At 39.6% G+C, this 18,215-nt stretch overlaps 1 protein-coding gene across 8 annotated transcripts in view; it reads left to right on the forward strand.

Moving 5' to 3' along the window:
* Positions 1 to 1,052: 1,052 nt before the first annotated feature.
* Positions 1,053 to 18,215, forward strand: part of epha7 (eph receptor A7) — an 88,431-nt gene continuing 71,268 nt past the window's right edge. For 6 of the 8 annotated variants that reach the window (XM_077220261.1, XM_077220263.1, XM_077220267.1 and 3 more), the window contains exons 1-3: positions 1,077 to 1,259; positions 2,656 to 2,720; positions 3,962 to 4,631. In XM_077220261.1, the coding sequence (XP_077076376.1) occupies positions 1,166 to 1,259; positions 2,656 to 2,720; positions 3,962 to 4,631 (829 nt within the window). In that variant the 5' untranslated portion in view covers positions 1,077 to 1,165. Of the gene's footprint in view, positions 1,260 to 2,655; positions 2,721 to 3,961; positions 4,632 to 18,215 lie in introns of all 8 variants that reach the window. The other 2 variants (XM_077220265.1, XM_077220266.1) reach the window with 2 other exon arrangements.

Consider the following 18,215-nt stretch of genomic DNA (forward strand, 5'->3'; position numbering starts at 1 on the left):
AAAAATCCTTGTTGTCTAGAAATCCCAAGTGTCATGGGATATGGAGGACCAATTTCTGCAGGCATGGGACTCCATAATGGAATACACAGATATATGTAAAACAAGTTTAAAATTGTGCTAAATTTGTAAAAGTTTTCATCATGTTTAACTTAATATTTGTCCCTTTGGAGTATGTGTAGGCTACAACAGGCCCGGTTGTTGTAATCTACCAACTAAAGAAACATTCTTAATAGTTCTAGAGTGTCCTAGAATAGCTCTTAATATCTCTCTAGTGTCTAGAGATAGGCTACAAGCAAACATAAAAGCAAATAATCTATTCTCAGGTGCAAAAATAGAATATAAAAATCTGGAAAAATGTCACTGGAAAATTGAACAGACAGACAGACAGATAGCTAAGCTATTGTAACTCAAACAGTATGATGACAGATTATTGACAACATAATGTTTTGACATTGCAAACTATGAGTAGGCTATGCTTTTCAAAAAACGCTCTCAGACAAGACAGCCACCATGATGAGATTTGCTAAGGGATTACCTATGATGTAATGCTCTTCAATGACTGGGAAAAATATAAACGTTTCCTCTGATGTCGTGACATGCTTGAGTGCCCTACCCAAGGTTCAAGTCTTATCTTGATAGAATAGGATTCTGAGCCGCGAAAGCTCTCTCTCTCTCTCTCTCTCTCTCTCTCTCTCTCAAAGTTTGATTTGATATAGGCCTATCTACTGTATTTACTTTTCCTTTAAAAACAGCGTTTCAAGTATTAGCTTCAACTTCAAGTAGCCTACAGCATTTCAAACTGACCATTATAATATTAAAATGTTCTTCTTAATGTAACAACGACTTACATTGCCCGACTAATCTTAAAGTTTGTGAATCCACACTAGTCTGTTTTAGACTAAAATTGAGGATCCGCCTTCGCTTTAAACTGATTCGTCCGATTTTTACACCGAAAGCTTTTCGCGCGCCTAATGTGGGTGTGCTCTCTGTCAGTCATAGTGAGTGACACGCTGAATGTTCTAAGCCCCGCCCCTCAGCTGCCGATGCTATTTGAGTGAGAGACGGCTGGTTTATTCACCCAGAGCTGGTGCTGGAGCGTCGTCAATGGGAAGGGAACGCCGCGTTGGAAAAAGCGCACACTGTTTAGCCAACTTTCAATTGCACCATGGTTTGCACCTCAGTTTCGTGTTTGTGGACTATATTTTGCCTTCATTTTTGTTTTTATGTGAACACTGGAATAGCACAGAACACAAGAGAGGGTGAGTGCTAAAGTTTCCTTTATTGCATCCTGACAGCGCAAGCAGCAAACCAGCAGTTACAACAGATACAGTATCGACAGTCTGACAGACAACAGTTTTATTTTATCACACACTAGACAACGATATACGCATGGCTGTGTCTGGTATCATGAGTTGCCTAGTCTATGTATTTCCTTGACGCACAGACTTTCGCTAATCAAACACGAAGACGTGTAATTTACAACTGCACCTCGCAACTTGACATAAAAACGTGATAGAAAAAATATACTTATCTGGTTAAAATGAAACATTACAGCTCTGTATCGCCTGGTTATCACGGTCTCATTTAATCGGGAAACACTACGTGCTTTCCATTTACTGCAAACAAAAGCGATAACAAACTTGAAAAGATCTGCTTGATGTGCCTTAATGTTAACCAACCGGGCAGTAGCCTATACAGTTAATTCTGCAACTGGACTGCAACATACCACGTTATTATTTTAAAACACTCATGTGATCATCTTCAGTTAGAGTAAAGGAATTGTCTGAGATGGAAACCTCCTGCAATCATCTAGCAATCGAACGGCTTCTGTATTACCAAGTTATCGAGTAGGCAGATTTAGCTGGTATCTAACACAGGCTACATGTCTGTACTGCAAATAAGTAGGCTATATCACACATAAACATCGAGTACAGCCTACATATAGCATAAGCCGAAGGTTCGTTGCTCCTTACCGAAATATGAAATTAAAGGATCACTCAATAGCTATGGTAGGCTATAAATACGTCCAGTTGAGCTTATGGCTGTTTGCTGTTGTTCAATAAGATGTGTATTGGTTACTCAACATACTCAGTGACGAATTTATTTATTAAATTATTATTATTTTTAATTAAGTTTCTGATCTCAGCTAATGCCCTTTCGAGAGTTTTTAATGACAATATTTCGTTGGATTAATTATTTTATTATTTAATCAGATTTATTTAATCATATATTCACACAAAAAAAAACAGGCATCGCCTCAATTAAATGTATTTAAATAACAAAATAGCGGCTAATTTCGACGCGTTCTTAACCCTGTGCGCCCGTATCCGCGTAATCTCCTCAACGGTTCAAACGAAGGAACTTTACCGATTTCTGTATCGCACACCAAGGGAGAAAGCATGTCCGTCGGTTATACTGACACACGAACAGGTGTCGCACAGGTTTCAGAGGTGTAAGGTGCTTATTGTCATAAATACCCACCGCTGTCTGCTGAAAATGGGTCAAACTCGCGCACTCTCTCACTTTTAGTCTGTCTCTCCGCTCGATCGCGATGTAAAATGCTTCTGGAATATGCGCGAGATGTGTGCCAAACATTTATCACAATTAACGATGCATTATTGTAGCCTAAGTGTGCGCTTTATGTATTGTCGGCAGTGATCCTGCTGGATTCAAAGGCGCAGCAGACAGAGCTGGAATGGATATCGTCTCCTCCAAGCGGGGTAAGCTGGAAACTTTACAACTTTGTCTTATACACAAACATTTTTGATTTTCACCTCCGTAATGCGCTTACTGCTTGTAGTATTTTAAGTGCAACCTAGAATTATGTGGTGTTTTTTTCCCCCTATTGTGAGTCTTTGCACCACATCACAATGTTTCTAAAACGCTAAACAATGGTAATTTGGTTTTACTTTATAGGTGGTTTGTTACTTTTAAAAGTTTTTTTGTCGTTGTTGATCCTCAACTAGTTTATAAAGGTTTACAAAAGGCGTGTAAAATACAAACGCATTTGTTTTAGAGTCGTGCAACTAGGGCCATACGTGATCTTTTGCTGAACTTTGTAAATTAACTTGATATATTTTTTTATTATGCTGCTGTTGGTGTTTTTAAAAGCCTTTTAGGTTTTTAACAATTGCTTTTAACCCAAAATCATCCTGAAAACTCAACTAAAAAAGTAACAGCAATTTAAACGTTTGGGATCCAGGTGTTATTAGATTGTTTATCAGGTGGTTTGATTGCAACATATCTTATTTAGAGTTTTAAAAAATTACAGCATTGTAATTTTTTTTATTTTAGTTAAACCAAATAGTGAAAGAAACACAGCCAACAAGTGTCCATCGTACATAGAGTTTAAGCCTTCCAGGTGGAAGTTGTTCGAGAGAAACCCAGAAAATGGTTCGGGTTGAGTCATATATTTTGTAATTCTTAGACATTACAACCAGTTTATTTTTGATGTTAACACAAGAAGCAAACGTTCAGATAGTTGACGAAACTTTGTAGTGGGATTTTTTGACTTCACTATTATTCTAAAATGTGAAAACATTTTGAATGGTAGTGTACAATATTACTATTGTATAATTTTTTTTTTGCAACAAAACATTTATAATATTATTAAAAATAAATTTTGAATCATTCTAATGTGCTTATTAGTGTTTGCATTGATTGACTGATACCAACAATTATCAGGAATGGGCATATAATCACAGACACTAAAAATAAATATTTCATATTCATACAATACAGATATTTTAAATTCTCAGTGTATGCAAAGGATTTAAAAAACAAAAACATAGTACCTGGCTGTAGATGAATTCATGCAGATCATTTTATATCAAGGAGTTTACATTTGTTCACACAGAGGCCAGTTTTAACACGCTGAAACATTCTCCCTTGAGGTTATTCCTGAACATTTTAGTACAGCTCACGGTATAATGATGATTAACTGCGTTTTCCTTTTTCTCAGTGGGAAGAGATCAGCGGCTTGGATGAAAACTACACACCCATTCGCACATATCAGGTCTGCCAGGTCATGGAGCCAAATCAGAACAATTGGCTACGGACTAACTGGATTGAGAAGGGCGATGCCCAGAGGATTTTTGTGGAGCTGAAGTTTACCTTGAGGGATTGTAACAGCCTTCCAGGGGTGGTTGGCTCTTGCAAGGAGACGTTCAACTTGTACTACCAGGAAACCGACGTGGAGGTGGGCAGGAATATAAGGGAGAGTCAGTATGTGAAAATTGACACTATAGCTGCGGACGAGAGTTTCACTCAGGGTGACCTGGGGGAAAGAAAGATGAAGCTCAACACGGAGGTGCGTATAATCGGGCCCCTCTCCCGCAGAGGCTTCTACCTGGCCTTCCAGGATGTAGGTGCCTGCATCGCTTTGGTCTCCGTCAAAGTGTATTACAAGAAGTGTTGGTCGATTATTGAGAACCTGGCCACGTTCCCAGATACGGTGACAGGGTCAGAGTTTTCGTCGCTGGTGGAAGTGGAGGGTATGTGCGTCAACGACGCAGAGGAGGAGGCCGACAACTCTCCCAAAATGCACTGCAGCGCAGAAGGAGAATGGCTGGTTCCCATTGGGAAATGTATATGCAAAGCTGGATTTCACCAGAAGGGAGATGCGTGTGAACGTGAGTACTTTATTTTCATTTGCACACATCTGTTGGCATGCTTTAGAGTGACACTGATTAACCTTGCATGCAACAGAAGACAGGACAATGGAGCAATTAATAAGTTATTATTATGTGCAAGACTTGCTTATGTGTCCATTTACCAAGAAAATCCTTGTTCTAATTGGTTTACTGAGCGCCCAAGCATAGAATTATCCCAATGTGAGGTAATTCATCCGAATTACAGCAAAGCAATGCAATAACAAAGCAAAACATGTTGAAAAAGAAGAACGATTAATAAAAAAAAATAGGATAGAAAAAAAGAACATGCTTATTGGGCAGATATAATAATAATGATGGATTAAATGTGGGTGCAAAATCCTTGGAAGAATAATTGGAATCCCTGTTAGTAGTTTGATTTGTGGGCTCTTAATTTATAGCCTTATGCACATTGACACTGGAATTAAATGATAACTAGCACTCCAGCTTAGCTCTCAGAAACAGCCATGCTCTCTTTCTTCGTTTCTTTTCTTCTCTTTCCATTTGGCACCGAGCCAAACCAATCGCTCGCAAATGACACCGCGTCCGGACGGAGGAGGTTCAGCCCTGACGCTGGGTCCTTCTCCGGACCTTTGAAATGACCCTGACAGAAAGAGAAAATAAACTGCCGAGACACGGGGTTATTTAAGAAGTGTCCGTACAGGAAACACAATTACAGTTGCCTCTGATATACTCTGATATACTTACATGCAATTAAGACTAAAACACTCCCAGTGCCATCACTGTCACTAATGGTGCTAAGCGTTGTTTTTTTGGCAGTCACATGACATATGATTTGGATCTGCGGGAAAGGACCTCTTGGTTTTGTGTGGTTTAAGTGGCCATCCAGCCTTTTTTCTGCCAATCTGGGTCACCTCCTCCACCTATAGATTATCAAGTGTGCAGACCAGTAATGATTAATCCGATATCTCCGGAAGGCATGGATAGCTTTTATGCGGTGCACATACACGTCTACATCATTAAGTTATCACGTAAAGGGTGCTTCAGAACACTATTATGTTATCAAAAACTAAAATGGGCAAGGCTGTTTCACGCTGAGAGGTTGCTGCAAAGCTGAAAGCTATTTCAAAAGCCAGAAAGGGAGCAAAGGAGAAAGTTGATGGTGCTTCTATGTAATATGGGCTATTTGGCACACATTAAGCATAATAAAAGGATGCGTTTTATGTCTTTTTTTACAATTCCACCCTTTTTAACCTATTAAACATTCTGGAATTTTTACTCACTCAAAGCAAAAGAAAAAAGAAATTAAATAAAAAATTAAATAGTGAAGCAAGGCCGGACTCTCAGAAAATCTCGATTGCTTTTCCTGTGAATTAATCGCTGTTTACGAAGCCATCTTGCATTCCTCAAAAACAATGTCGCGTGTTTCTCTCAGAGCTGGCGACAAACAAACCCTGTCACCCATTTAGATTCCTGCCCCATTCCATTGTCACTTTATGAGTTGTGCGTCGCTCCTGGCATGAGTGGCTGTGATATTACCACTGTAGTTAATCTAAATAAAATGAGCATGAAACTGCCGCATCAGCACTTCCTCTTAGCGATCATCCCGATATTAAATTGCCTGTTCAGAGTTCCCCCCCGAGCAGCAACTGGACTGAAAAATACTGGTGTGTTTTCCCTCTCTGTCAGGGAAACAGTAATGCATTGCACGGTATCTGGGGCTGAAGGCCTGTGAGTGACAGGGGTCTTTTTAATATGGGAGGACTGATCTTTCCAGGAGTATACAGCTCATGTTGCAGCTCTCTCTTTTTCTTTATCTTCTCTTTCTCTTACTCCCCTCAGGGTCTCGGCCAAGGCACTGTGACCCTGAAGCCTTCGAAAGCTCCTGTTTTTTTACACCATCTCACAGTGTTCTGTTATAAAATCCACACTATTTTTATAAGAACAAGCAGACGCTCATGCATACGGAACAAAGTCTAAAATGTCTTGCATTAAAAATTGAGTGGGGAAACTTAAGGAGGGCCACGAAAATGCATGTTTTGACCATCTCATTCATCAGATGCCTGATGGAGGATTGTGTGTCTTTCATTTCTTCCTCCATCCCCCCCCCCCCCTTCCTCTAAACAGCCGGCTGCACAGGTCACACATCCGTTGGCACAGTATTTTAATTGCTTTTCTACATACATGCACTAGGCGGATGACTTTAGCTGTTGTGACGTGTTCGCGATGTAACAAACTTATAAAATGTCTAACCCTAAAACCGTCCTTCAATAGGAATAGTTAACCCCCCCAAAAAATATGTCAAATAATTTATGTGGTTCTTTCTTCTGTGTAACCTAAAATAAGTTATTTTTTACATAACGAAAGTGAATGGGCTCCAATATTGTTTTGGACCATATTAACTTCTATTTTATGGCCAAAAACCTTCAAAATATCATCTCACAGAAGAAAAAGTCATACATGCTTCATTTCATGGTCAAATCATTTCATGGTACTTATGCAAGTCTCAATGCGAGGCTTCACTCCTTCCTGCTTTTCTAGAGATCTGCTCATTGCAGTTACAAGAATCAGTGTTATGGGTGTTGGGGAAAAAAAGGAATCTGAAGTGTTCAGCAGCATGCCAGAGTTTATTTGCATTGAGCTCATGTAAAAATAGCGGCTATTCATTTGCGAAGCTCTGTTCAACAGTGTCTACTCAGAGAAAATGGAGACACTAAGTCCTTTGGAGGCAAAAAAAGGAGTCCTTGTAGACAGACATTGATCTCTTTGTTTCCGTTAAGCTTTTGCGAACAATCCGTGGAATGTATGTTGCTCAATCACATCACATTAATAACTGTATCTTGTCTAACGAAATGCCTAATATTAACCGATAGTTGACCCGCTTGCTCTTCCAGTTTGTGATATTTACAAGGCAAGCCTCTGTTTATTATTCTAAGGGGAAAAACAAGCTAGCGTTGGCTAACATGCTAACAGGAGGAGGTACTGGCAACGGCAGGCGCTGACACCATCCATCTCCCAGATGTCAAATAGTTGGACAGAAGTTAGTCAAAGCCTGATGGATTGCCAGAACACAGAAGGAGGGCAATAGCTGTGGAGACAAGCTGCAGAAGTAGCCGAGGTGGAGGGACGCAAGAGCAAGACCCAGGCTCAGTGAAGGCCGTGTTTTGCATTTCAAATGATGCCACCAGGAGTTGGGGGTCGGAGGATTGTATAAAGGCTTGACATGCAAGTGATTGATAAGGTGTGAAAGTAAAGGCTACAAACGGTCATCCGTTAGAGAACTGTAAATCGGCTTAATTATTCAAACAGAGGCGAGTTCCTCAGGGAAGCCCGTTGGGTCCGAAACTGTCAGGGTTAGAATCATCTGCTGATGGATAATAGCCTTCTCGGTCAGTCAGGGTCTTCAAGAACTGCGGCATGCTCTCGGAACACTGTTTGTTTTTCCCACTCGGTTTTGTCAGATGGAAAGTGGCTTTGAACACGAGGGGAGCTGTCATTGTGCTGTGTTGTCAAGGCTGTCAGTTGGCTGTAGTCCAGTTATTGATGTGTTGTAGTTGCTTCATGTTCACAATCACATTTCCTGTTGTTTCACTGGATCAAAAAAAAAGTTCTTAGGTTAAATGACAAATGGTTAACATACTGTCATTCATAATTAAATAAAGAAAGAATCGCTCTGTTGTGAATTTTAATTCATGTACAAATGTCCCGTTTGAACTGGTCATTTTTAATAAATCAGTCTTGAGCTCACAGGCAACTTGGCAGTTAGAATCGCTCACTCACACAGTGAATCGTTCAGAGCAGCTATTGGGGTTCACTGACTAAAGTCATACTTCAGATATATCTGATTACAAATGTGCAGAGAATCGTATACATTCTCTGTCTAATTACTGATTGTTTTTAAAGATACATTTTCACAAAAGAGTTTTCCTTTTTCCACACACTAACTGATCTTCTTCTAACAGTTGTGACTCTCATCCATAATGTTTAATACACATCCCAGTGGATCTACACCCTAGCAGTTGACAAAAATGAACATCAGCGCTTCTGAACAACTGAGTCATTCTGTAATTTGTCAACTAAAAGTTATATGGCTCTTAAATGATTCATTAAAGCGCAAATGGCTCCCATGTCATTTTTTTTTGATCTTATCAAGTCCTGGTTGTGATCTTAGCAAGACATTTTCATACTAGCACAAGCCTCCTAAGACTTCTTCCTTCCTTCTCTCTCACTCTGTAAAGGGGAAAAGTGTGCAGTTATGTAATAAGTTATTGATTTTGCTCTTAGGTAGAGATTGAGCTGCTGAGTCTCCAGCTCTGCCGCTCTCCCAGAGGAGAGTCCCTCTGACAACAGACCCTCCCTGATGCTCACTGAGCCTTCAACCTGGCCTTCAACCTGGTCACATATCACTTTCACCCGGTCGCCTCGGGCCAGAGCTGCTCCGAACACACACACACACGGCTGCTTTGTTGCTTTTAACACAGTGTCCGCTTGTCCAATTGCATCCATTAGTACGGATGAGCAGAGAGCAATTCGAAAAGAGAAGTGTGTGTGCCAGCGTTTAGGCAGCTGAAGGGGGTAAGCTGCCCATAGTGTGGGCCGCATGTGTGTGAATGCATGCATAACAGAGTGTTTCGCCGGGTGTGTCGGGCTAAAAAAGGCTAAGCCTATCAAAATCTGCTTCGTGTTTGTGTGCATGCAAGGGTTGATGGAGATGTCGGGACCTGTTAGTGCTGCTGGAGTTGTGAGCAGGGCGGTTGCTAGTAGGGGGTCTTTGTTTGGAGGGGAAAGAAGCCATAGAGCTGGCTCCTCAGGCAAGCCAAGGGTCAACTGCTCCGCTCATCCATCTTCCAGCCTGGCAGTGACCTGTCAGCTCGGCTGCTCACGTTACTAAGCAGAGCAGGCAGGCCTGCATTGTGCAAGCTGCTCTGTTTGCAACCATGTGTAAATGAAGTTAATATTCACTGACCCCGTGCCCAGCCCGTGAGCGACCCTGGTGACACCACCAAAATCACAACGTTGCTAGCGAAACGACAAAGATTCCTGGCTATTCACTTGGGCTATTTATTTCACATCGTGGCAGTGTTTTTGTTCGCGCTGTCAAAATATCTGCGTTTGATGGAACGACACATTTCTCTGCTGAGTCATGTTCAGCTTCATTGTGTTTTAGTAGATTGCTGAACTTTAGATTTGCATTACACATGACAGAAATAACATGCTTTGAATGCTGTTGGATTGAAGAAGCTCATGTTTTGCACTTTTCCATTAGCAATCCATAGCAAAGTAGAGTTTGTGTGTCTTAAACCAGTAAGTGGCTGGTTATTTGTTATCAAATGTTTTGTGATTATAAGAGTACATTATAGCATTTTAAAGATTTTGGATGAATCCTATGAAAATAATGTTTGTATGGCAGAAGAAATTGTTTATATATATTGCAAATAATCAGACATTTTTATTTTTATTTGTAGTCATATAATTATATATTTCAGGTAGGGGTGTAACGGTTCACAAAATTCACGGTTCGGTTCGATACGATACACTTGTGTCACGGTTCGGTTCGGTACGGTTCGGTACGTTTCCGATACAGCAAAAAGAAAGAAATGCCAGAGAAATTTCCTTGATTTAATTTTTTTTATTATATTTTTATTAAAACTAACATCATAAAGTATGATATTTTTTAACTTTGAGCAGTGTTGGAGCTATACTTGACTTTTCTTAGGAGCATTTAAAACAAAACAGCTCCTTGGACAAAATTAAATGTAATATTGTAGTAGGTTTATTTTAGTTCAGATTAACATTTGAGGGCAGCAATTGTATTCATAATGTCAAAATAAAACCGACGTGATGTTACTTGAAAGCATTATAGCCTACTATTCCTGCCAAACTTCCATGGTTACAGTTAGTAGTGTTACTAAAGTAAATCCATGGTGAATATTGCTGATCTGTGGACACTGGATAGTTCATTCATGGCACAATGTTTCTTCCTGGTTTCCACGTCAGCGCTGTTTGATCCGTTAATAACGGAGAAATGCGAATGTTTCTCACTAGATCTCGCAGCGATGTTATTACTTCAGTGGCGAAGTCAAATGCTTTCTTTACTGGATGTCTCAGCGCTGTGTAGTAACAGTGCTGCTTGAATAAGATCGGCTCGCGCTGCATTGGTCCAGACTGATAAACGGTCCGTCAACCACACAATAAACGAGTAGCTCAGTTTCGTTCCGCTTACATTACATTTGCCATTTGATGTTGAGCAATGTTGTGGTCACGCCAGCGTCTCTCACATTATGAGCGCGCTTGCCACGCGCGACGCGCCTACATTTGAAATAACGAAATTTTGGTCGGCAGGAAAAATGGTCCAACGAACCGTTCGGTTCAAAAATGCGTACCGAAAACCGAACCGAAAGCCTCGTACCGAACGGTTCAATACGAATACGTGTATCGTTACACCCCTAATTTCAGGATATGATTGCAATGTGATCAACAGGACCCCTCATGGAAACAGATCAAATTAATGAGAAATATGAAAACGAACATAAACTGTGTTTGCATAATAGGCAGTTTTGCGTATAAGGCATTACTAATTTTTATGTTTTTCGGAAGTCACAGTGTACTTTTACAATCGAATCCTCTGAGATCCCACGTTTAAACGAATTGAATGCTTTTTGAAGCTTACCAAATTCACATTCAAAATCTTTCCACATTTGCGGTGCTCTGCTGGGGCGAGATGCTGTTTGCTAATGAGATGCAGACTAAATTCTCTCTGCTCATAAAATGAGATTAAGGGGAAGAAATGTCACACACACAGAGCACTGTCTCTCAGCCAAGCTATTACTGAATGTAACTCGAAGTGAACACATTGTGCCAAAAAAGAATCAATAAAATTAGAAAGTAATACCGTTCTCCGCTTTTGTGGGGACAGCTATGAGCGGCACAGTAATCAAGACTATATGAAACGATCATTTGTCTGAGGAGATGATTATTGGAAGATAGAAATGTGTGCCACATGTTCGTTTTTCATGGATCACCAGCGGTGATGCTGGGATTTGATGGAGTGCTGTATCATTTAATTTCTAGGCAGGGATATAGACCGGTATTAGAGTGTGTGTGGGTGGCTTTGGGTGTGCGTGGATGTGCGTCTGTCCAAATAGGTGTGCGTCCGTGCACGTTTGGACAGGTCACGACTGTTTGGCTTTATAATGTGGGACCTCTGCCGGTTCGCCATTGTGCGTTCATTTAGTCTCTTCTGTCAAAGCTGCAAAGTCATCCAGACTGTGTGTCTCACGTGTGTGTGTGTGTGTGTGTGTGTGTGTGTGTGTGTGTGTGTGAGGTATAACTTGCTGATGGTGGAGTTTTGATTTAGATCTGATTAGCTGTGGTTATAGTGTTCTTAAGGAGATCCTTCACTTTTTTCTTCCAATAAATGACCAAATCTGTTGTTTTCTAAAAGCTGTGCTTCACTTCAGGACTTCGTAACACACATGCACACAAACTTTGTGTTGAAAGAAAAAAGATGGGTAAAAAAGACATGTTTAAGGGGAAGGAGCTAACTCGAGATGTCAGTATAATTATTGGAAGCAAAGTAATGCTTTAAGTATGTTTACATGGATTCATTTACGTATTCTGAATGAATCCAAGCTGATTTCAGATTCTGAAAGCTCTGTTTAAATGAAACTTAAACCGTTGAATCCAATTCAAATTTTCAGAACTGGAGAGCCATCAATCTGATTAGTAACTGAATATTTGAGTGAATGTACATGTAGCTTTTAATTTGTGGTTTAATTTCTTTAATGTTAAAATCTTCGTTTCTCATTTGCAAATCAATGTAAATGACGTGGAAGAGGAAGTGCGGGTGTCTCGGGATATATGCTTATATTTTCTGTTTTGCAATCAGCTGCAAACAAGACCAGCATTTACACTTGGAAGGAAGCATTTCAAAGGCATTTTAAATTCTGGTGAAAGCCCAAATTCTATTTTCCTAAAAGGCTGCTTTGTTCTAAAATTGTGCCTTTTCACTGTAAAAGTGACATTTTATGTTTCCTTCTTTTCCGCTATCACAGAACATATCATGCCAGGAAAGCCATCTGGGCAGATGCTATGAGGATGAGTTGAGCTGTTGTATTAAACTGTAATGGATCTTTTTTTCTTTTTCTTTTGTGGTCTGTTTAACAGCAATAACATTTTACAGATCCTTTCAGTATTTTGCCACAATTTCATGACCATCCAGAGAGTATTTTGAGTGTAATCGCATTTATTTGCAGTCTGCCTCACATAAGAAATAAGGAGCAAGTTGAAAGATCTGTTCTTGGCACGACGATGACCACTTCCAGCCAACACAAATGTGACTGTCAAAGCATAACACATTCAGCAGTAATTGCAGAGATATATCCTTAGTATCCTCTTCTGTTTAAAATGTACATGCAAAAGAGAAGAATTGTTGTACCATTATATACACAAAAAAGGCCATTACGTATTTGCTGAATTTACTGTAAAATGTATTTAGCTTTGTGGCATGCAGATGAATTTAACAGCTGCTTTTCGTGAAGGTTTGTGCCACAGATTAGATTTTTTTTCTTCATTTAAAGACCTAATCTTCCACAAAAAATGTAACCTATTTTTATAAAATGAGTATAACTGGCACCTAAGAGACTATTTCAAGTGAACAGCTGTTTTTTTGGCACAATTCATGATGTTAACATTTTAACTATATTTAGAAGAGGGCTCTGATGGGCTTTGATCTGTTCTTTCTTCACAAGTCTTTCTTGTTCCTCTCTGAGGGCTTCAGAGGGCATCCTGGTGTGTCCTTCAGCACAGTGTAAGAGAATGCTAATCTTCTCTTTGTTTCTGACGGAAAGCTACTTATCTCTCCTCCACACAGGTAGCTGCCATGAATGAGATTCTTGTCTGCATCAGGAACACACCCCTAATCCAACCTGTTCGCTCTGAGTAATGCGTGGGGCACTGCGCGAATAGCTCGGAATAAGATCCATCTTTTAACATTTTAATCTGACATTTTCACAACCCTCTAATCCAACTTTATTTCTTTTTGCTGTAACCGTTGGTCTCTTCGTCTCAGTCTAGCAGTTGTGGGATAAATGCAAAGGGTACAGGGCCAAAATTGGACCCCATCCTGGTGTGTTGCTTTCTTGATGCCTTTTGATTCTTCCCCTTTCCTTTGTACCCTCGGTCTGTTTCCTGGAGTTGGGTAGATTTCTCGCCCTCTTAGTAAGAAAGATTAAAATGCTTGCCACACAAGGGCTAACAGCATGGACACAGGCTTTCTGTGAGTTTGAAAGGTTTTAGGTTTTCTCAGACTGCTTTCATCAGGGGTGGAAATAATGGTGTCTATTGATATCTACTTCTTATTATAGCTAGAAAATGTAATATGTGTAATTCAAGAGTAAATATCTAATGCTAATCGTGTTTATATAGTTTTCTCTCCCTCACAGTGTAATTTAATTTAAAAGTAAATTGAATGATATAATATCATTGATATAAATATGTACTGTTCACAGTATGAAAATGTACTGTATGTAAAATGCAGATTATCTACTATACATGCCAAAATGTGCAGTATACAACAGAGCACACTGCATGCGATACTGTATCCCACAATTAAATGATTTAATTAGTATTTACTTAACTCATTATTTGATTTGGATGTCAAATGTTTAGATTAGTTTACTCAAAATTAAATTTTATTTTTATGTTATTTTGTTATGTTAATAATGCTCGTTGCATTTCAAGGATGTCACTCACATGCAATACTATGAGCTAATGTGAAAATAAAGTGGAATAATACAGTTTGAAACATTTATAGTGAAATAACGGGTACTATTTTATTTACTATAAAAAAATAATTCTAGGCAACTTTTGGGAAAAAAATAAAAGCAATTTACTTTTAAAGGACTTAAATATACTTAAGTGCAAACTGAATTTAATTGCATGTTAATTGCTTTAAATCATGACAAAATATTATTAAAACAAAATAATATGAATTTAATATAAAACTTGATTTAAAAAAGTGTGTTAAGAAACAGTCTCTTTAAGTACACTTAAGTGGCCTTTTATTTCATTCATATTATCTGCAAGTACATTTTTTTTTTTAAGTACACTACAACCGCACATTCAATACAATTATGTACACTTCACAAGGGAGTATAAGTGTGTCTGTGCAGTATTCCATAAGTAGAAAAGAACTATTCCATTCTGAACCTAGCCTGAGATCAGAAAATAATATACAAAGTTCTAAAAAGGGCAGCCCAGAAGTTTATAGGAAATTCATTGAAAGAAAGCCAGCAAGAGAAAACAACTGACAGCACAAGACCAAGAGAAAAAACAGCACTTGCTTTAGGAAAGCCTGTGATTAGGACATTTCCTCACTCTCCCTAGAGGGAGGACTGTTAGAGAATTTTGTAGTCAATACGCTAATTTTAGACATGTCAGCAGTCTGTGAAGTTCAACTGGACATTGTCTTGAATTTTACCTCTGGGTTGTTGTTAAATCGCTCTTATAAGTCTTTAAAAATAAGAAGGGGCTCACTGTTGCAAAGGCAAAAACAGCGTTAAAGCTGATTTTGAAGAAATTTTACTTAGCCATTATCCAAACCCTATGAAAGATTCTGCTGTCTTGTTGTCATCGTCTATACGTATGCTTTGTGTACGATTGGCTTATGCAGAATACATATTAGACATTTAGGTATTTTAGTGACAAAATCTTTCTGCATTATCAGTACAGTGTAAGAAATGTGGAGAGACCATTTTTTCCCCCTTCAGCTTGACCACTGAAAGGTAAATTACTGGCCCTGGCACCCGCCGCCTACTAAAGACTCTGAGAGGAATGTCAGGCTGTTTTAATCTCTTTCTCTCTTGTTCTGTTTAACCTCAACCTGTGTTTCTAAGGGGCCGACTAATTTCTTTGTGCAGTAAATGAGGTTGCTGTTGCCTGCTCTGCGTACCCATGTCAACAAGCACATCCCATTAGCTCGCCTTCATGCTCGTGGCAGCTCGAATAAAGCTCATGCTCACCAAGTTCTTCTGCTAACTTTTTAAACACGCCTAAGCTAGTGTTTTTCCTTTCCGTTATGCAATTTAGCAGCCAAGTGGTTATGTTGGCAGGACATGATTTCAATTCAGAGCAGAAATGGGCAGTTAAGTGGAGGATATCGTCTCAATGTCAGTTTCAGAGATTGCTTACCATGCTCTCAAGAGTCCATGGCACACGGGGTCATGTAGTGCTAATTCAGTCATGATTACATGCTAGCAGACATTATGCAGCATGGCAGAAGGAGGCATAATTGGGCAAGCCTCATCTTTTTCTTCCACATAAATAAAGCTGTCAGGAAGGGGAAAACAAAGCTATCATTTATCTCTGCGGTGGCGGGTTACTGAGTTATACAATAGCATGTTTTTCGACTAGTTCAGTGCCACTATTTGCACGTCTGTGTTGGGAGGGCAGGAATTTGGGCCTCAGAAATGCTGTGTTTGTGTATGTCACTCATAGTAAAACCAGAGAGGTGGAGTGGAGACAGGTTCTCAGGCGGGCCCCCGTGTCAGTGCTACATTTGATTTGAGGCCTAATTTGCTGGTTGGTTGCTTGTGTAAACAACTCAGGGATACTTGGGCATCTCAGACGGCGTGATAAACAAATCCTGATCGCACGGATGTAAAAATAAACCATCCCCGCTTCAGAGACGTACAAAGGCAGTCAAGAGTCCTCCTGTTTTGGTGATTTGTGATGGTGCTAATCTTAGTGTGTTCACAAGAGAGCCGTTGAGTGCCCGTGGCCCGGTCTTGAGCTCTCGGGCTCAGACGGAATCTTTTCGGCTCAGAGCTGAAAACTAAAACTAACAGACACACCACCTTACAAGGGAAATGGTTTTCTGGCCTGCTACTTTCTGATTCTTGTTTTCATTCCTTCCTTTTCTTTTCCTTTTCCCTTTCCTTGCCTTATCTTTCCTGTGCTTTTTCTTTTCTGTTTTGTCATTTTCCTTCCTTTTCCTGTCCTTTCTACTGTTTATCTTCTTTTCCTTTCATTTTCCTTGTGTTCCATTTCCTTGAGTTCCTTTTGCATGCATTTCCTTTCCTTTTCCCTTTTCCCTTTTCCCTTTTCCCTTTTCCTTTTTCCCCTTCCGTTCCTTTCCTTTCCTTTCCTTTCCTTTCCTTTCCTTTCCTTTCCTTTCCTTTCCTTTCCTTTCCTTTCTCTGTTACCTTTTTCTGTTACTTTCTTGTTTCTTTTGCTGGCCTTTCCAGTTCCTTTTCCCTTTCTCATTTCTGTTTTGTAATTTTCCCTAGTCATTTTCTTTCCCTTTTCCCCCTATTTTTTTTTGCTTTTCCTTCTTCTTTCCTCTCCTTTTAAATAGTTTAAAATCCCTTTTTTTGGTGTAATTACCTAATTTACACAATGAATTTTTTTTTTTAAGGAATCCTAAAAAACAACAACCCTTAATACCTTTTCTTTTAACCATGACTATTTCACGGTACACTTTGCTAGCACCACCTCCTTACAACCAAGAAGTAAATTTGCTGCTTTCAATTACAAGTCGAGAAAGATTCCAGATAAAATCACATCCCTTTCCTCCTCTTCTCAGCCTCTGAAGGCCCTTGTTCTTTATGTTGCACGGCCACACCATGCTATGGTTCTGAGCAAAATATACAGTGACAAGGCTTTCATGTAGCTGAAATGGGGATACCGTATCCCTCAAACACCCCCCATCTCAACAAGGTGGTTTTTAAAATGAGGAAATCAGCCGACCTCCTGTGCGATCACCATTTTAGTCTTGTCACGGAAAGCTGCAGTATTTTCCCCCCTTATGGAAGGCCCTGAAACAGTAATGCAACTACTTGAGATATAAAAACTGGGGTTGGAATTGAAAAATCAGTAGTGTTGATACTGGTAATAAACATTAAAATACTGTAAACTGTAAACAAAGTAATATTTATCCTGTTGATGCGGGCGTGGTTGGGGTTTAAGAAAAATCATGTGGGCCTGATTCCCTCTTTAGGCTGAAGGGGGTTTTAAACAAACAGCTGCTAAGTGTGGATTAGCGTCTCTCAGCAGTGCCGACCTAAAGGCCAAACCGAAAATAGCTTATTTCTTTTTGCTTACTGATGTGAACCAGGAAAATACCCCAGCCTGTGGAATCACCCCAGAGTTGTTCTCTCTGCAGTTTTTTCTTCTCTTTTCACATGGTTAATTAACACAAAATTTACTAGTGATGATATATGAGTCAGAAAAAACTGAATACAAGGGAGGGGAGGGGTCATTTTATTAGATATTTAATGTTGTCTAATTATAATGAAAATAGTAATATATGATGATGATGCTTCATTGGAAATTCAGCACATATGGGCATATGAAATAAAGTATGGGAGTAAATGACTCATTGTCATTGGAACGTGGGAGGGTGATTCTTGTGCATAGCCTAAAGCGTTCTGGCCCTAATTTCTGCTTTGTCTCTGATCCCTGGCTGCCTGTGGGATGTCCTTTTTTCCCCTCATAAAAGGTGAAATACTGAAATAATCCATTTAAGTTTTCTATTTTCCAAAGTAACCTTGCCTCTAGGACATTTCTGACTGCTAGAGGTGGTGCAAAGGCAGGCATGCTAGAGCT

The sequence above is a fragment of the Siphateles boraxobius genome, unplaced genomic scaffold (assembly GCF_051911475.1).
Source record: "Siphateles boraxobius isolate OS27281-9 unplaced genomic scaffold, OSU_SipBor_1 8, whole genome shotgun sequence".
NCBI classification, from domain to species: domain Eukaryota; kingdom Metazoa; phylum Chordata; class Actinopteri; order Cypriniformes; family Leuciscidae; genus Siphateles; species Siphateles boraxobius.